Source organism: Chlorocebus sabaeus, chromosome 23 (genome assembly GCF_047675955.1).
Source record: "Chlorocebus sabaeus isolate Y175 chromosome 23, mChlSab1.0.hap1, whole genome shotgun sequence".
In the NCBI taxonomy this organism is placed as follows: domain Eukaryota; kingdom Metazoa; phylum Chordata; class Mammalia; order Primates; family Cercopithecidae; genus Chlorocebus; species Chlorocebus sabaeus.
This window is the reverse complement of record NC_132926.1, coordinates 20,292,092-20,309,037: the sequence shown is the minus strand read 5'-3', so window position 1 is coordinate 20,309,037 and position 16,946 is coordinate 20,292,092. Positions and strand designations below refer to the sequence as shown.

The 16,946-nt window shown below is 34.6% G+C and overlaps 1 protein-coding gene across 1 annotated transcript in view; it reads left to right on the top strand.

Annotated features, from left to right (window-relative positions):
* Positions 1-332: 332 nt before the first annotated feature.
* Positions 333-16,946, top strand: part of GABRG2 (gamma-aminobutyric acid type A receptor subunit gamma2) — an 89,760-nt gene continuing 73,146 nt past the window's right edge. Inside the window, exon 1 of the mRNA XM_008015221.3 lies at positions 333-954. Coding sequence (XP_008013412.1) covers positions 848-954 — 107 coding nt within the window. The 5' untranslated portion in view covers positions 333-847. The remainder of the gene's footprint in view (positions 955-16,946) is intronic.

Here is a 16,946-nt window from a genome sequence, read left to right as displayed (position 1 = left end):
TCAAATTGAATTCACCAAATCTGTCTGCCTACAGGATGACTTACTGAGACACTCACACCTCCCCCACTGTCTGCTCCCCCAGCTCTAACAATGCAACCATGATTTCTAAGACTGTACGAGTTTAAAATAAGGATTCTTGGCAGATCTGACGACCACAAACCTTCTGTCATTGATGATGTAGTTTCTAGGCTTGCTAAAGCATCTCTTGTCCCCATGAATGCCAGTCCTTGCGTGCTTGTGTGTGCAGTAAAGGGTTAAAAAGCTTTGGAAAGACACCACGCATGTGTTAATTCGTGCTGCAGCAGCGTGCATCACTTCCACTTTGACCTCATAGTTAATCTGCGTGATAGTTAATCACGCAGAGTCGCTAGTGATTTTTTTCCTATTTATTTTAAATACACACACATGCACAGGGCGCTGCCCCCTGTAAAAGAAAAAAAATCAAAACAAACAAATAACCCCAAAGAGATGGACCCGGGGGAGAACGCGTAAGTGTGAGGGGCATGAGTATACACGAGTGTGCACGTCTTTCCCTCTCCCTTATTTGTCTCCGTGTGAGTCTCTCCTTGTACCCTCCCCCTGCCTCGATGATATTACTCCCCCAGACTTGGAAGCCGCTGCCAGAGTGACGCTTTGATGGTATCTGCAAGCGTTTGTGCTGATCTTATCTCTGCCCCCTGAATATTAATTCCCAAATCTGGTAGCAATCCATCTCCCCAGTAACGGGACCTACTAGAGGCAGGTGGGGGGAGCCACCACCAGATCATAAGCATAAGAATAATACAAAGGGGAGGGATTCTTCTGCAACCAAGAGGCAAGAGGCGAGAGGAGGAAAAAAAAAAAAGCGATGAGTTCGCCAAATATATGGAGCACAGGAAGCTCAGTCTACTCGACTCCTGTATTTTCACAGAAAATGACGGTGTGGATTCTGCTCCTGCTGTCGCTCTACCCTGGGTAAGATGTGCCCTTTTTGGCGTCGTTTTGTTCTGAAGAGGTGGGGAGAAGGTGTGGGGAGGGGGAACTCTGGAGACCACCCAGATTTAAAACACTCTCCTAGGATGGGAGGCTTTATAATTTAGGGGAGAGTGAATATATGGGCGGGGATTGGAGGAAGAAAAGTGGAAGGTCACTTTCGTTAATGTATTCATTTATTGGATTTTATTTTATTTTTTGTTTGGTTTTAGAGTGGAAAAGGTAACCTCATAAAGACTAAATATTTGGGGAGTAGCATTTTGACATTACTGCAGTCTGATGTTGGAGTGGGCTGTGCTGATAGACGCAGGCATTTGAGGCCATGTTGCAAGCGTTTTGGGTGGGGGTCTGATGAAGAAATTTACAAATGGGTCCTGGCGCACACCGGAGAGATATGTGTGAGGGAGCTGGGGGGAGGGGCGGCGGGCGGCCCGGTTCCTGTGTACTAAGGCATCGCTTGCTTCTGCACCTGGCATTCTTAAGGTCAGTCAGCCAGCCAGGTTTTGCATCCAGTCCCATTGACCCAACAGCCAACTCCCCGTGTGCAAACACGGTTCAGCACCAGGGACAGCAGTCCTGGTTAGGGCCAAAGGGATAGAGAGGCTTGTCTAACCTGATAGAACGTCTCTAAATATACTCAGGGCATCCATAAAATCAGACAGAAGGCCAATGAAGCCACGGGACACTAATGAAATATAGAGATCCTGATCTGATTACCTCTACTCCCTCCTTGATATGGGAAGAGGACTATTGGGCATAGGGTGGAGAATGTAGTTAAATTATTGCATAGGGGAATATGTGTCTGGAAAAGAGTTGGCCTTGCTGCAGTGTTGGAAAATATGCTGAACCAGGTGATTGTGATGCCAAAATCGTGAAGTATGCATTAATGCTTTAAAACCTTGTTGCACTGAATAGAAACAAAAAGGACAGGCTGGAGACTGGACTCCTGAAAACCCTGAGAATGTATATGCTCTGAAGTGCCTGGCATTTAAATTTACTTGAACTTCCTTGAGCTAAGAGTATTACAGGAGTAACCATCCATGCAGCTTAGTTGACTACTGGTCTACCTACCTAAGTACCTCCCCCACTCTCCAAGCCTTCTAGCTAGGACCAAAGGCGTGTTAGAGGTCCACTATTTACATTACTTGCATTTTTCTATACTTTCGTTTTGAAATAAAGTTCTATAAATATACCTCTCATATCCTACCAATGTAAAGAAAGAAACAAATGAAAACTAGCTATAGAAATTATATCAAGACAGTGCCCTAACATTTTTTTGTGAGATGACAATCTTACATGGTAGTTGTAACAAATGCAGCTGAAAGGGATGGAGGTTAAACTAGTTTTTTTTAAAAAAAAATCATTGAAACTAGGCAACTTCTCTGGCCCCCTCTTATCTAAGATGGGTAGTAAGATAGATAGATTTATGATAAAGAAGTCCAGCAAAACAAAGAGAGAAAAATCTCACTTTAGAGTTTCTAAACAGAAGGTCTGCTTAACTCTTCCAGCACTTTTTGTACCTTCCTTATTTACTATAAAAATAGAATGTATTTTCACTAGGATTATAAGATTTCAGCAGCTTTCTCAGAATAGGAGAGGGCCTTTTACTGGAAACAGTTTTATATGTAAGATAATTTAGTGAAATCCTGAAAAAAAAATTTTTCGATTCAAAATTTGAACTCATTTTTATACTTAAGGTTGTGGATAGCTGTTAATTTGTTTCAGAAATTAGAAAATAGTTACTTACTAATAGAAAATATCTTTCCCCTATTTCTATGATTAATGAAACCTGTGGATTAAAATCTAGACAAGACACAAGGGAATGTCTTTATTTTTGACTCATCTCCATCCTAGTAAACAATTGTCTAACTTAATAGATAAAAATATTATGCATTTTATCTTCAGTAACCCTATTTTAACCTAAACATGTTTAACTTTACTGTAGTTCATAATAAAATATTATTTCAGGTGTCTTCTTGTTGCCACAGCCCCACGTTTTCCATTTCAATGTCATATAAAAAGTAAATTTGATGATGCGTTCTAATTTTCAATTTGTACCAGACTATCTTAGATGAGTTTTTTAAAAGAGCTCTAAAAACATGAGCTATCTGTAATGGAAACTCCCCAAAGTGGTAATCTTTGCATTCTCTCATAGTGACAGAGAATGGAGTCATTGCTGTTTGGTGCAGAGAATGTGATCAGAGTTTCAGTCTGCTGCAATCCCATAAAAAAAGTCATTTGAATCGTTTAGTAGGACTGGAGGTAAATAGAAGCTTTGATCTCTAAAGTTGATCCTAAGGAAGGACAATAAATAATTGGGAAATATTTGAGACATGAGGAGCCCATAGGAAATGAAATAATTATTTATGAAATAATACTTTTGTGGTAAACAGTAGTAGCAGAACCACCTGGAAAGTTAAAGAGAAATCAAAATAAATAATTGGTTTTTTATTTATATAACTCAAAAGATTGTTTTCATCCTCATTAAATGACAAAGTTTATTAGTCTGTGTCTTTACAAAAGTAAAACAAGGAGATAGATAAAGCATCGAAGTGAGAATATTAATAACTAATATGTCTTCTTATAAGTGAAATAGTTAATTTCTGAAACTCAAAATTTTTAAACATTCACATATCTTGTGCTGTCATAAAAAATAACCTGCAGAACTTGCTAAAATGGAGATTCCTACACTATACACTGAATGCTTTTGAATCATTATGTCTGGGGTGGAGAACAGAAATATTCAACAGGAATATTTTCAACAAGTACCCTAGATCTCACTTTGAAGAAAAGTGGTCTATACTTTGCTGATTTCCAAAAGTTTATTTATTACTATATTTAATATTTAAAAGTGTTTTGATAATTCATACTTTATTATTCAGCTGGGCAGGATGAATCAATTTAACATCAATAATCTTTTATTTGTATGTCAATCATTGAGAAAATTATACATATAATAAAGCATGAGGAATAGTATAAAGAACGCATCCACATTAGTTATGAGAAGATATTGGTTCCAAAAAAAAATAAAACATATATACATATATAATGTGTATGTGATTATATTGAAAAACTATATATATACCACATATATGTGAATAGAGATTTTAAAACAAATCTTATACTCTTATAAACTTTTTTGGTGTAATTTTATTCCATGTCAGAGTGAAAATACACTAAAGGGAAGAAAAAATATAGAAAAATATAAAAAAATAATTTAGAGTAAACAAGAATAAGTGAAACATAAAGTGTTTTCATTTTATTAGAATAAAATAAGATTTTATAATATGCTTAGAGTGACAAACAATTATTTTTCAAGGATAGACTGAGCAGAAATAAATTGGACTGAATTTTTGATGATCCATCCAAACTTTAAAGTGCTCATTCTGAATTTTTAAACAGAAAATGCAGTTAAAGGTTTATACATATTTTCTACTTTTAGCTGTTGCCTAAACTAAGATGCTTTCCATGATGTTTCTTATGAGCTGCTAAAGTGTTTTTATTCTATAATTTTATTTTACATATTTCTTTAATAGGCTAGGACTAAGCATGTAGAAAAAAAATATTTTGATTCTTCAATATACCCTTATTTGTTTACAGAATTAATCTCTACCGACAAGCTTTTTACTCCTTATCTTTCTAAATGCTCCATCTGGTATCCTCCAGAAAAAAATTTATTTCCTCAGCAGCCTAAATTGCTTTACTTGTAGACAAAACATTTCAAATAGTCTATCCTGAGGTAGACTGGGTAGACTATTTGAATGGTAGGGTTATTCTACCTTCCAAATTTGAAAGGTTATCCTGAAGCCACCATTAACCTGAAAGAAAAAATAAAGAAGAACAGAAAGAAAGTAAATACTCATCACCCAGTATTTCCCAGAACCCAGTTGCCCACTACTATCTAAACAAAACACCTGAATTGCAGGCAGAAGTTGAAAATTGGCTTGTAATTTAAATAATGAGTTATATAAATGCCTGTTTCATGTCCTAGATTCATTTAGAGCAGCTAATTTCCTCAAAATAATTGATTTAAAGCATATATATTTTAATGACAGAGGTCTCTGTTCTATACTTTAAAAAATTGTTTCATGCCAAGGATTTCCACTCAAATTGGAAGGAAGTTAAGACTAATTTTAGATACTGTATTTCTTTGCTATAAATATTATGCTACTAGGGTCCTGGCTACCTCTCTACTACAATTTCCCAGTCATTTCAAGACAGACTTTTCAGTTTAAGTACAAGTAGGCTTTACTGGAATTATACATACTTGTTGTTCTCCAAATACTTCTGCCAAATTGACTGATTGTAGAAGACTGAATTGTAATTAAAAGTTATAATCAGAGTAGTTTGGAGATGGTTTGATCACTACGGGTGTCAGCACTATTCAAATGCTTAAAGATTCAGGATTTCAGTTGAGATGAATATTCCAGATGTGATACTTTATTCAGGTAGTCATGCAGAAGACAATGCATCTTTCTGCTGCCGGGGTATCAGACACCTATGTGACCTCTTCAAAGTCAGAAATCAAATAGTCATAAGATAATATCAATTTCATGCCCCACTTGTGTCATGTTATACATACACACTGAATCAAATAAGATACACGCGCAAACACACACACACACACAAACACACACTTAATCCTCACTGTGACTCCATAAAATATTTATCATCAACCATATTTGAAAGACTAGGAAACCAAGATTATAGACAGATTAAATAACTTGCTTAAACACAATAGATAATTAGAAGCAACATAATATAATAAGTATGAATGTGGATATAAGTAAACATGTATACATACATAATGATGTTTATATATGTGTATACATATGAATCATAATAACTTGGTTTTTTAGATCTGTCAATATTATCTTCTGTGTTTTTTTAATCAGTTTGGAGTCTCAATCCATCAATAGTGTTCCTAGAAGTGTAACAGGTGGACTGGATTATCTATAAGTTATTTACTAGTTTTAATATTCATGATTCTCTCATTCTGTCGTCAGATGATAGAATCCACAACATACTTTACATCCATTCAGTCCACTGAATAAATCAAAATGTCTAATCTATATAAAGACATGGTTTAAGATACTTAGTCTCCAATAATGACATCATTATTACATTTTCATTGCTTTGATTGAAAGGTCTAGACAGAAATGCTTAGTAACAGTCTAAAATTCAGTTTTTCTTAATTTAAGAGCATATTAAATGGAATTATTTACAGCTGAACCAAAATTATGTTTAGATAATATATTTCCTCATTGGTTGTGTCCACGTAAGTAAAGTATAGTTTAATCTGCACTTAATTATTCATCCAGAACATCCAGAAACTTAACAATAGCATGTCATTCCATTTTTAAAGAGGAGACTTTGCCTTCTATTGAGCAAATCTGTAGGAAACTTGCTCAATGTTTTCCTCCAGTTTTCTTACACAAATTCTTAGAAAAGTGGAAGACAAAATTGAAGCAACTATACTCAATATTAAAGTAGAAATAATATTACAACTTCATGTATGGATATGTATAACTTTAATATGTAGGTATTGAATGATGACATATTTTTAATCACCCCAATCATACTAGCAACCAGTTAATTAACATTACTATGTGGTAACAACATAAAAGCTCTTACGTTTTAATTTCTAGGGTAATAAGAAGTTATAATTTCTAGAAAGTAATAGGGATTTTACATTTTTACACGAATGTTTGCATTCACAGTTTTATTCTCTCAGTAGACTCATGAGTTAGATGAAAAAGATAGTATTTTCTTCTGACAACTGTAGAAAATGAGATATTGAGAGATTAAGGGACTTCTTCAAGGATCCTTTACTATTAGCTGTAGAACAGAATTAAGATCCCCTCCTTGAATTCGTATCGCAATACATCACATTGAACAAGTATAGTCACCCCTCGCCCCCCCGCTTTTTTTTTCTAAACGTAAGAAAATACTTTGGTTGTTTAGAAATGTAAAAGTCCTCTCTAACTTGCGTTACTGGGGAGGGTTATTTCCTATTCATTTGTTCCCCATACTACAGAATAAATATCCTTTTAAAAAGGAAATAAAAAGCTCCTTTAAAGTTACACATTAGTGGTTCAGGGTAAAAATAAAACTTAACTTCAAATCATATTAATCCCTACAGTATTATGATATAAGAGCACAAACTATGGTAATAATTCTATATTATTATAAAAATCATTGTAAAACTCTGCATAGATAAAATACCATGTAAATGCTAAATAAGTAGCACTGATACTACACTCTCCACCCATTCATAAAGAAAACCACATAAGTACCAAATAACATAATCATGGAGAAAACAAGGGATGTTTTAAAGCAAAGATCCTTTGTTATAATTGAAACCCTGCCATGAACCCAAGTGTTGCTGTAAAGCTAAAGTCTACCTAGTAAGACAAATATACAGTGTGTATTTGCTTAAATACACCTAAAGAAATAGCAGAACTTACTGTATATTTATATCAGTAAAACAGCTAAAACAAACTGAATATAATATGTCATTAAAATCTTGATAGGAAAAAATAAATGACTGATGCTTTCACGTGTTCTTTTTTTGTTGGTTATCAGTTCTTTTTATAAATTGCTTTTGAAAACACACTTGAGATACATAATTGAGGAAAGCAACTCCAAACATAAAAAGAGAAAGAAATGCATAATTTATTAATTAATTTATGAAATGAATTGTATTTGAGTCAAATCTGGGATTTTTGCATTATAGAGAAATCAGGCCAAATTTCCCTAAAGAATTTTCTAACCACTTGTTTAGAGAATGCTAAGAGGTTGTAAAAGTTTTTGTGTTTGTAGTAGAGATAAAAATTGGCCTCTTAGTCTTTTTTTATGGTGGACATTTATGAGTGAATTACCTGATTTCCGTAGGCAGAAGTGGAGCTACCTCCCACTATGGTAGGAGATAAGAAATTGAACAGCTCCTTCTACTCCTAAGCCAATAACCTTCTTCCACAAGTACTCCTCTGCCATTTAATCCTTAAACTTCTACACGTAGCTACGAGGAAGGGGAAAGAAAAGGCACCGAGGGCTGTTTTACCAGTCTTTTATAGAAAGTTCTGTTCCTTCTTAGCAGTGTACCATCTATACTAAAAGAGAATATGATGCTTGTCTTCTTCTTTTCTCAGTATCGGAAAATTAGTCATGATAACATAGGGAAAATTTTGTATAATATTATGTTCCCTGTGCAATGTGTTTCTCTCACATATCCACAGATTAACTCACCTTTTGGAAGCTTTTGCTCAAACTTCACCTTCTCAATAAAGCCTGTACCTACCACTCAATGTAAAATTGCAAACTTCACTCCACCCTGTACTTTCAAGTCCTCTAATCCTCTCTGCTTTACTTTGCCTTAGTACTCACTTATAGTCTTTAGTAATTAATCAGAAAAAAATACGTTATTTATTGGTTTATTATTTTTACTTTTAAATTTCTATCTCTCTCAGCTAAAAGCTAGAACCCACAAAGGAAGAGATGCCATTGATACAACTCACCTTTCATAACACACCTAGTCTCTAACAGATGTTCAATAATTGTATGCTTAATTAGGTAATACAAATTGCACTCATTTTCCCCCAAATTTTTATTCTTTTCAATAAAAGGAAATATTTTCAACTTGTTTTACAGTATCTCACTCTAAGTCAGCATACACGGTTGTCAGAAAAAAAATAAAAGAAAATAAGCAAAAAAATAGTTTCCACAGCATGGTATACTTCTTAATAGCATAAGCTATGGAGACACACTTGATCAGGGTTCAATTTGTTGACCCTCAGTCAACCAGTTTCACTCTATCTGTTCATATATATAAAAAAATGAAGGTTTGGAAAGCTGAGGCAGGAGGATCGCTTGTGCCCAGGAGTTCCAAACTGGCCTGGGCAACACGGTGAGACTGTATTTCAAGAAAAAAAAAAAAATTATCTGGGTATGGTAGCACATGCCTGTGGTCCTAGCTTCCTGGGAGGCTAAGTCAGGAGGATCACTTCAGCACAGGATTTCAAGGCTGCAGTGAGTCATGTTTGCACCACTGTACTCAAGCCTGCGTGACAGAGTGAGATCCCGTCTCAAATAAAAAGGAAGATAATAATTTTTCGTAAGTTTATTTTGAGTAGGAATTCATACAATACATGTTAAAGGGCACAGAGTAAGTGACTTTTACTGGGTGTTATTTTTGCTACTGTTATTGTTATTGTTGGTTTTGTTATTAATACAGAACATTATTTATCCCCTGATATATCCCAGGAGGCATGAGTAGTCTCCCCATCCCTGCTAAATTCTGAACTTTGTGGGAGTGTAGAAGAGGGATTTTTTTAAAGTACAACTTTTCTAATTCTTCAGTCTATTGCTTTGACTTGTATGAAATAAGCAAATTGGGTAGAGGTCCCTAAATTTTGAGAATGCCTATTTAAACATTGAACTTAATAATATCTCGAACAGTGTGGAATAGCTTCTATTTAAATGAGAAAAGATGTACTGTCATACAAGACTCCTTCCTGAAGATAATTTTGTCACTGTATGTAAAGAAGGATATTTTCCCAAAGATATTGTAAAACATTATCACTGAGTTGCTAGGCAAATGTATTCAACTCATTATTCAGAGCAAACTCAGGTTGCTACTCTTGATGGTCAAGTTTATATTGGACAGCATGAAGTGGAAGCAGTTGTTGTGGAATCTGGAGAGTAATGAGGAAGGAAACAATCTAAGCTGGCATTTTGCTATTCAGGGTCATGACTTTTCAATTTTCTTTGTGCCTCATACATCTGATCATATAACAAAATTCGACATCATCTGTCACCTGGGTTACTTCAACACTGCCCAAAATACCTTTCTGAATATGTTTTTGCTAACTTCCAATTCACTCACCACATAATAGACTTTTCCCCCACAACTATTTTTTTTTAAATAAAGACATAATATAGATTCAATAAATTATTCAGAATTTAATATACAGTTAGATGAAGTTTTTTTCCAAATGTATGCAGCATTATAACCGCCACCCTTGTGTGTGTGTGTGTGAGAAAGAATGCGTGTGTGTGTGTGATTTTTCTATCACATCACATGTTTTATTGTGCTTCTTTAATAGTCATCATTCTTCCTCTCTCCAATCCCTGCTTGCCCCTGGTAGCCTCTTTTCTGATTTCTTTAATCATAGATTATATTTTTCTGTTGCACAACTTCATAATAATGAAATTAACAATATGCTTACTTTTTTGTGCCCAGCTTCTTTTGCTCAACATAATATTTTTGAGATATAATACTTTTGCACATATCATGAGTTCTTTTTCATTATTATGAATTCCATGGTATGAATTACAGTACATTTACCCAGTATCCCCTTGATGCTTCTAGTTTGAAGCTAATTGAAAACAAACTGTCATGGATGTTATTGTACAAGTGATGGTGAAGGCATCTGTTATTACTCTTGATGAAATGTCTAGGACGTAGCATGGATGTATTTCATTGTAAGAAATTTAGCAAAACACTATTTCAGTGTATGACAGTTTAAGTTACTTTAATTCATTGCAACCTTAGATATCATCTGTCTTTGCATTAGTTATCTATGTCTACATCACCAGTTATTCAAAAGTTAGCAATTGAAAATAAGAAATACTTCTTATTTTGCAGTGTTTGAGGAGCAGGAATCCAAGAATGGGTAGTTTGGTGATTGCAACTTAGGATCTCTCATAAGACTGCAGTCAAGTTGTTGAACAGGGTCCTGGCCATCTTAAGGTGCTAGAAAATCAATTTTCAGGCTCACTCCAATGTGGCCATTAAAAGGAAGTTCCAGTTTCTTGTCTTATGAGCTCTACATGGTGTTGGAGAGTTGGAGAGATGAGACAGAATGGATTGGGGGAGGAAAGAAGGAGGGAGGAAGGGAGTGGGAGAGAAGATTTTCAAAATGAAAGCCATGGTCTTTACAATAAAGTGTCAAAAATTATACACCATTGCTTCTGTCATATGCTGTTGATGATACAGACCTATCCTGATGCATAATGGGAGGAATCTACATGAAGCTGATTCCTTAGTCTGCTTCTGCTACTAAAAAAAAACACCATAGATTACATGGCCTATAAACAACAGATATGTGTTTCTCAGTTCTGGAGACTGGAAGTCTGAGATCAGGATGCCAGTATGGCTGGGTTCTGATGAGGGCCTTCTTCTAGGTTGCAAATTGCTCTTCTCATTGTATCCTCACAAATAGTGTTATGCCACATTAAACTTAATCAAATCCCTTTAAACACTGGGCTTATTTTCCTATCACCTTTCACAGGCATTGCTTTCAGAGCAGCTTACCATATGTGTGTGTGTGTGTGTGTGTGTGTGTGTATTTTTTAAAATTTATTTATTTATTTATTTATTTTACTTAATTAATTAATTAATTAATTTTTTGAGACGGAGTCTCACTCTGTTGCCCATACTGGAGTGCAGTGGTGGAATCTTGCCTCCTGGGTTCACACCATTCTCCCGCCTCAGCCTCCGGAGTAGCTGGGACTACAGATGCCTGTCACCACGCCCAGCTAATTTTTTATATTTTTAGTAGAGAAGGGGTTTCGCTGTGTTAGCCAGGATGGTCTCGATCTCCTGACCTCGTGATCCGCCCGCCTCAGCCTCCCAAAATGCTGGGATTAGAGGTGTGAGCCACCGTGCCCGGCCACCTCTTATCTATTTTTTTAAATCATGTCATCTTTCTTCAATACAGAATTTTCATCAGAGTGATGGCTCAGTGTTTGAGATGTAATTTTATCATAGGTATTTTCTATTTAAAGTTTAAAAAGTGAGGTCATACATGGAACGATATTTAGCTAAGCAAATTATTGTATTTTAAAGCCTGAAATAATAAAAGTGACTTTGCCTAGATAAACAAAAATCTACAACCTTTCAGTCACATTGCATGTCACCTCAAGAAAATATTTTATATATTAATAATTAAATTTATTAAATTTGTTTAAATTAAATACATTAATATTGCATAATTAATAATTTTTAAAATGCAAATAAAATGAACTCAGTGTCATAAAAACAAAAATATATGAGTACTCACATACTCCTCAAAACATCTATTACAGTTGATTGTAATTTTCCAGGTACTCTTGTGCTCAACAGGCCATTTACACAGTTTCCATGGTCCATGATGGAAGTCCTCTTGGGAGATCGACTTCCCTTTGCATGTGCAGCTCAATTTCTCTGATGACCAAGCATCACAGTAAATTCTAGAAAGTCATATGAGGATGGAGAAATTTCTTGATTCAATTTTAGTCTCTTTTACTTCAGGTTGTATGTGATGTACCAAGCAGATTCTTAACAGTTGTTTAAGTTTTAATAAAATATATCAGAAAAGTGCAAATGCGCATAAAGCACCAAATTAGAGATCGTAGTTGTATACTCTGATTCAGGTAACCCACACTATGCCCTCCTGGATTACTATTTATTTTGTTAATCACGTTTTATTAATTCCTACCCACTATGTTGCTAGTACCGTGCCAGCTGCTGAAGATATGGTGCTGAACGAGGCAAACAGAATCCTTGCTCTTGTAAAGCCTATATTCTAGAAGAAGGACATAGTTTTAAAAATATAATATATTATATATAATGTAATAATATATAACACTGCTTTTATAAATTTACTTATAGACAATGTCATACCTATATATTGATTTACTTCACTTATTGATTCTGAGACAAAGTAATTGTATACCCAGATATACATCTTATACTCAAACATTATTTATTTTTATTTTATTTACTTATTTTTATTGAGACAGGGTCTCACTCTGTCGCCCAGGCTGGAGTGCAGTGGTGCGATAGCTCACTGCAGCCTCCACCTCCCAGGTTCAAGCAATTCTCCCACTTCAGCCTCCTGAGTAGCTGAGATTACAGGGGTGCGCCACCATGCCCGGCTAATTTTTGCAGTTTTAAACCGTTAAACCCACATGATTCTGTTCATTTTTCCCCTGAAATAAGCTAACATAAGATACCATTTGGCCCCTGTTGAGCTCTGAGGTAATGTGTTAAATGCAGAATGAATATAAATGCAAGGTGGACAAATTCCTTCCTGCCTGCTTCCTGCCTTCCTGTCTTCAATAAATATTTATTGAGTTTCTAATACTTGCATGGCACTGTACTAGGAAATAGACCTTGCTGTCTGGGGGAAAGCAGACAGTAAACAAACAAATTAAATAAACATCAAATTGTGATAGCATTGAGGAAATAACAAGTGCGGTGTGATGAAGATAATCCAGGAAATTTTACTTTGCATATACTGGCCAAGAAAGGCAATTATGAATAATGGATAAGAAGTTGAGACTATGAGAGGAGGAAAAGAACCCAGCAATGAAAAGATTGAAGGGAAGACCATTATCATCATAAGTAACAGCAGGTACAAGAATCCCCAAAGAAATAAGTGCTTGGTGTAATTTAAGTATGAAAAGAAGGTCCAGGTGGCTGGAAGATAGATTGAGAATGAAACAGTCAGGGGGAAGAACTTGGGAGGCAGAAAACTATTTCCTAATGTATGGTCTCAAAACCGTGGTAAGTAATTTGAATTGTATTCTAGGGAAGGAGTTTAGACTGGTGTAAGACTTCATATACTAATACCAACAGTTTCATTCTTAGGGAAAAGTGTACCTATATAATCTGGGGAATGGTGAGGGTTGCATTTTACCTACCAGTTTTCAGTTGCTTGACAATTAACTCAAGCGCTGACTTTTAGCTTCATCAGAGTTACATAACGTGTTGTTCTACATCCTACTGCAAAATCTTAGCGAGACCAAGAACCAGTTATTGATTTTACTATTATGCCAATGATTTAAAACATATTTATTTTATGGCATTGTAATGAAATTATTGCATTATATTTAACTAATGTGTGTAAATGTGTAAATAGGTTTGTTTTTATAGAGCTAAATACTTTGCGTCTAATAAATGGCAAAGACTATTGCTAAATTCCAAGTTAATTATTATGATTTGGACATTAATGAATGTTTAAAATTTTAAGGGATTCTCATAGAGACCACTGACAAAAGTATACTTATTTCCTATCCATAAAATTTGTTATTGAACTTAATCTGTGTATAAATCCAGGCAAATAGTAAGACAGGATTAAAAATTGTATACAAAATTAATAAGAAACCAGAGTACTAGTTCATTAATGAAATTTTATTTCTCCCCACAAAATTTTTAAAATTTTAAGCCCAATTATCTCATACTTTATTATTAGAAAATTTCCACAAATATCTAATGGCAGAGAATATTTTTTAAAGTTTAATGATGATTACAGAATAATAATTGTATTTTTAAGTTATCATACAGCATAATTGACCTCTTAGTGTATACTTACATACATTTTAACACATATATTAGTTTTCTCAAGTACCATAAGCATCATCCAATCAGTATTCTTGGTTTGAGTGGTACTTATGGTACTCACAGGAACAAAACAAAAGCAAACAACAACAACAACAACAAATCCTTTACTCCTTGAAACTGATCTGTTATTCATCATTGAAGATTTTTCTTTCAAGAGTATAATTAGAGACACATACAATTCATTTAGCATAATGCTTTTGAGATTCATCTAAGTTGTTGAGGTGTCAAATAAGCACAGGACAAGGGGTTCAACATCATTAGCCTTTACCCGTTAGACAAATGCAAATTAAAATCATAATATGATATCACTACACATCTATTAGAATGGGCAAAATGAAAACCACTCTGGCAAGACCAAGTGTGGTGAGGATGTCAAGCAACTCGAACTACATAGCTAGTGTGAATGAAAATGGTATAGCTACTCAGGAAAACAGTTTCGAAATTTCTTATAAGGTTAAACACACACTTAATATATTACATAGTAATTCCACTCCTAAATATTTACATGGGATAATTAAAAACTTATCTTACAGAATACCAGATTTTAAAACACAGTGACTGTCTAGCTAAGTTTTTTTTTTCCAGAAACGCTTACATAAAAATGATCACATTCAGTTCTCTAGACAAAATGGAGTTTTTTTTTCCCTTGAGAGTACATTCTTGATTGAATTAATTATGAACTTTTCAATGGTTATGTGTTCTGCTTTGATACCACTGGTGATTATGTACCCGATGATATTAGAAAGACTAGAGAAAGTAATAATAGGGAAGACGGGAGAAGAAGTACGGATTCTATAAAAGCCTAATTTTACAAAATGCACATTAGTGTTGCAGCCGTGTGTAAGAGATGGTAATATACTGCCAGCAAAGACGGTAATTTATCTTGTTATTTCATTAAGGCACTCTCATTTTCTAATATGAATTCATAATAATTTAAGGCTTTTAGCCTTATTGTGTGTTAAAAGACTTAAACTTGTAAATCTGTAAATTACACAAACAGCCCTCTTCTATTATATAAACCTTTCTGACTTAACACATGCTTAAAATTGGGGTGAAGTTAGGATGTTTTCAAATTTCATTGGGGATTTTTTTGTATTGTTCCAGAATTCCAGGAACAAATGTAATTTTGGACTTTCCAAAATGGGTTCATGAAGAACTAATTTGTTCACTCTGAATATGGAACTTTTAAAAAAAAGTAATAATTCTAAGTGCTAAGAATAGTGCTTAGCTCATAAGACATGTCTGTGAATAAACACAAACGAGTGAATGAACACAAATTTCTATAATCTGGAGTATTCATAATTCCTAGTTATGTAAATTCATATTATATAGAGATAAAAATAAGCTATTTATATAACGAGAGTAGGAGGAAAGAGGAACAAGAACAGTACTAACAACAAGACTAAAAGATAAGGGTAAGAAATGACTTGATTAACTTTTAAAGTGAACAATAAAACCTTAATTTTGAGAAAATATTTTATCTATAAAGAGTCAATGAAAACTTAGTAGTAGTCTTCTAGAATTGGCCCTGACCACGAGGACAGATTTGGCATTTGTTTACCTTGAATCTGAAAATAAAGTTTTAGCACAATTTTAGAAAAGAAAGAAAGAAACAGAAAAGTATAAGAAAGAAGAATAAGAAAAATTGCCAGAATTATGGTCATTCAGATGTATGCACATGTTGTTAAAACTAGTATATGAAAATGAAAATTTAATCAACTATCTGAAAAATTTTGCTCCATAGTTTCAAACATCTAAACATGAAAATAAAATTGGAATATTTCATTTCCTGTCACCATAGAACAATATGAATTTTTAAATACATTTGATAAATTTGAATATCTGCCTAAATATGGAACCAGCCTTCATTTTCATACACTTGTTCTCAGTGACCTTTAAATGATTCTAAATCTGAGACAGTTTAATCTTTTGTTCATGTGTCACGTGAAAGTGCACAGAAAATCTCCTATCCATCTGTGGACTCCTTGCAAATATTTAAAAAAATATTCATGATTATATATATGAACATTTTTGCTAGAGGAAGAATCAAAAGTTTTATCAGTTCCTCAAAATATTTTATATTCCAGAAGAAAATTTTCTTCTTACCCACATAAATTGAGATTTGAAAGTGAATTCAGGCCGGGCGCGGTGGCTCAGGCCTGTAATCCCAGCACTTTGGGAGGCCAAGACGGGCGGATCACGAGGTCAGGAGATCGAGACCATCCTGGCTAACACGGTGAAACCCCGTCTCTACTAAAAAATACAAAAAAAACTAGCCGGGTGAGATGGCGGGCGCCTGTAGTCCCAGCTACTCGGGAGGCTGAGGCAGGAGAATGGCGTAAACCCGGGAGGCGGAGCTTGCAGTGAGCTGAGATCCGGCCACTGCACTCCAGCCTGGGCGACAGAGCAAGACTCTGTCTCAAAAAAAAAAAAAAAAAAAAAAAAAAAAAAAAAAAAAAAAAGAAAGTGAATTCAAAAAAACATTGATAGAAATAACCTCAATATCAAGTTGGAGGTGCTGACAGACAGAGCTAAGTCATGTTCTACAACGTGAGAACTTTTTTGGTATTGTCTTGCATTGTTATTT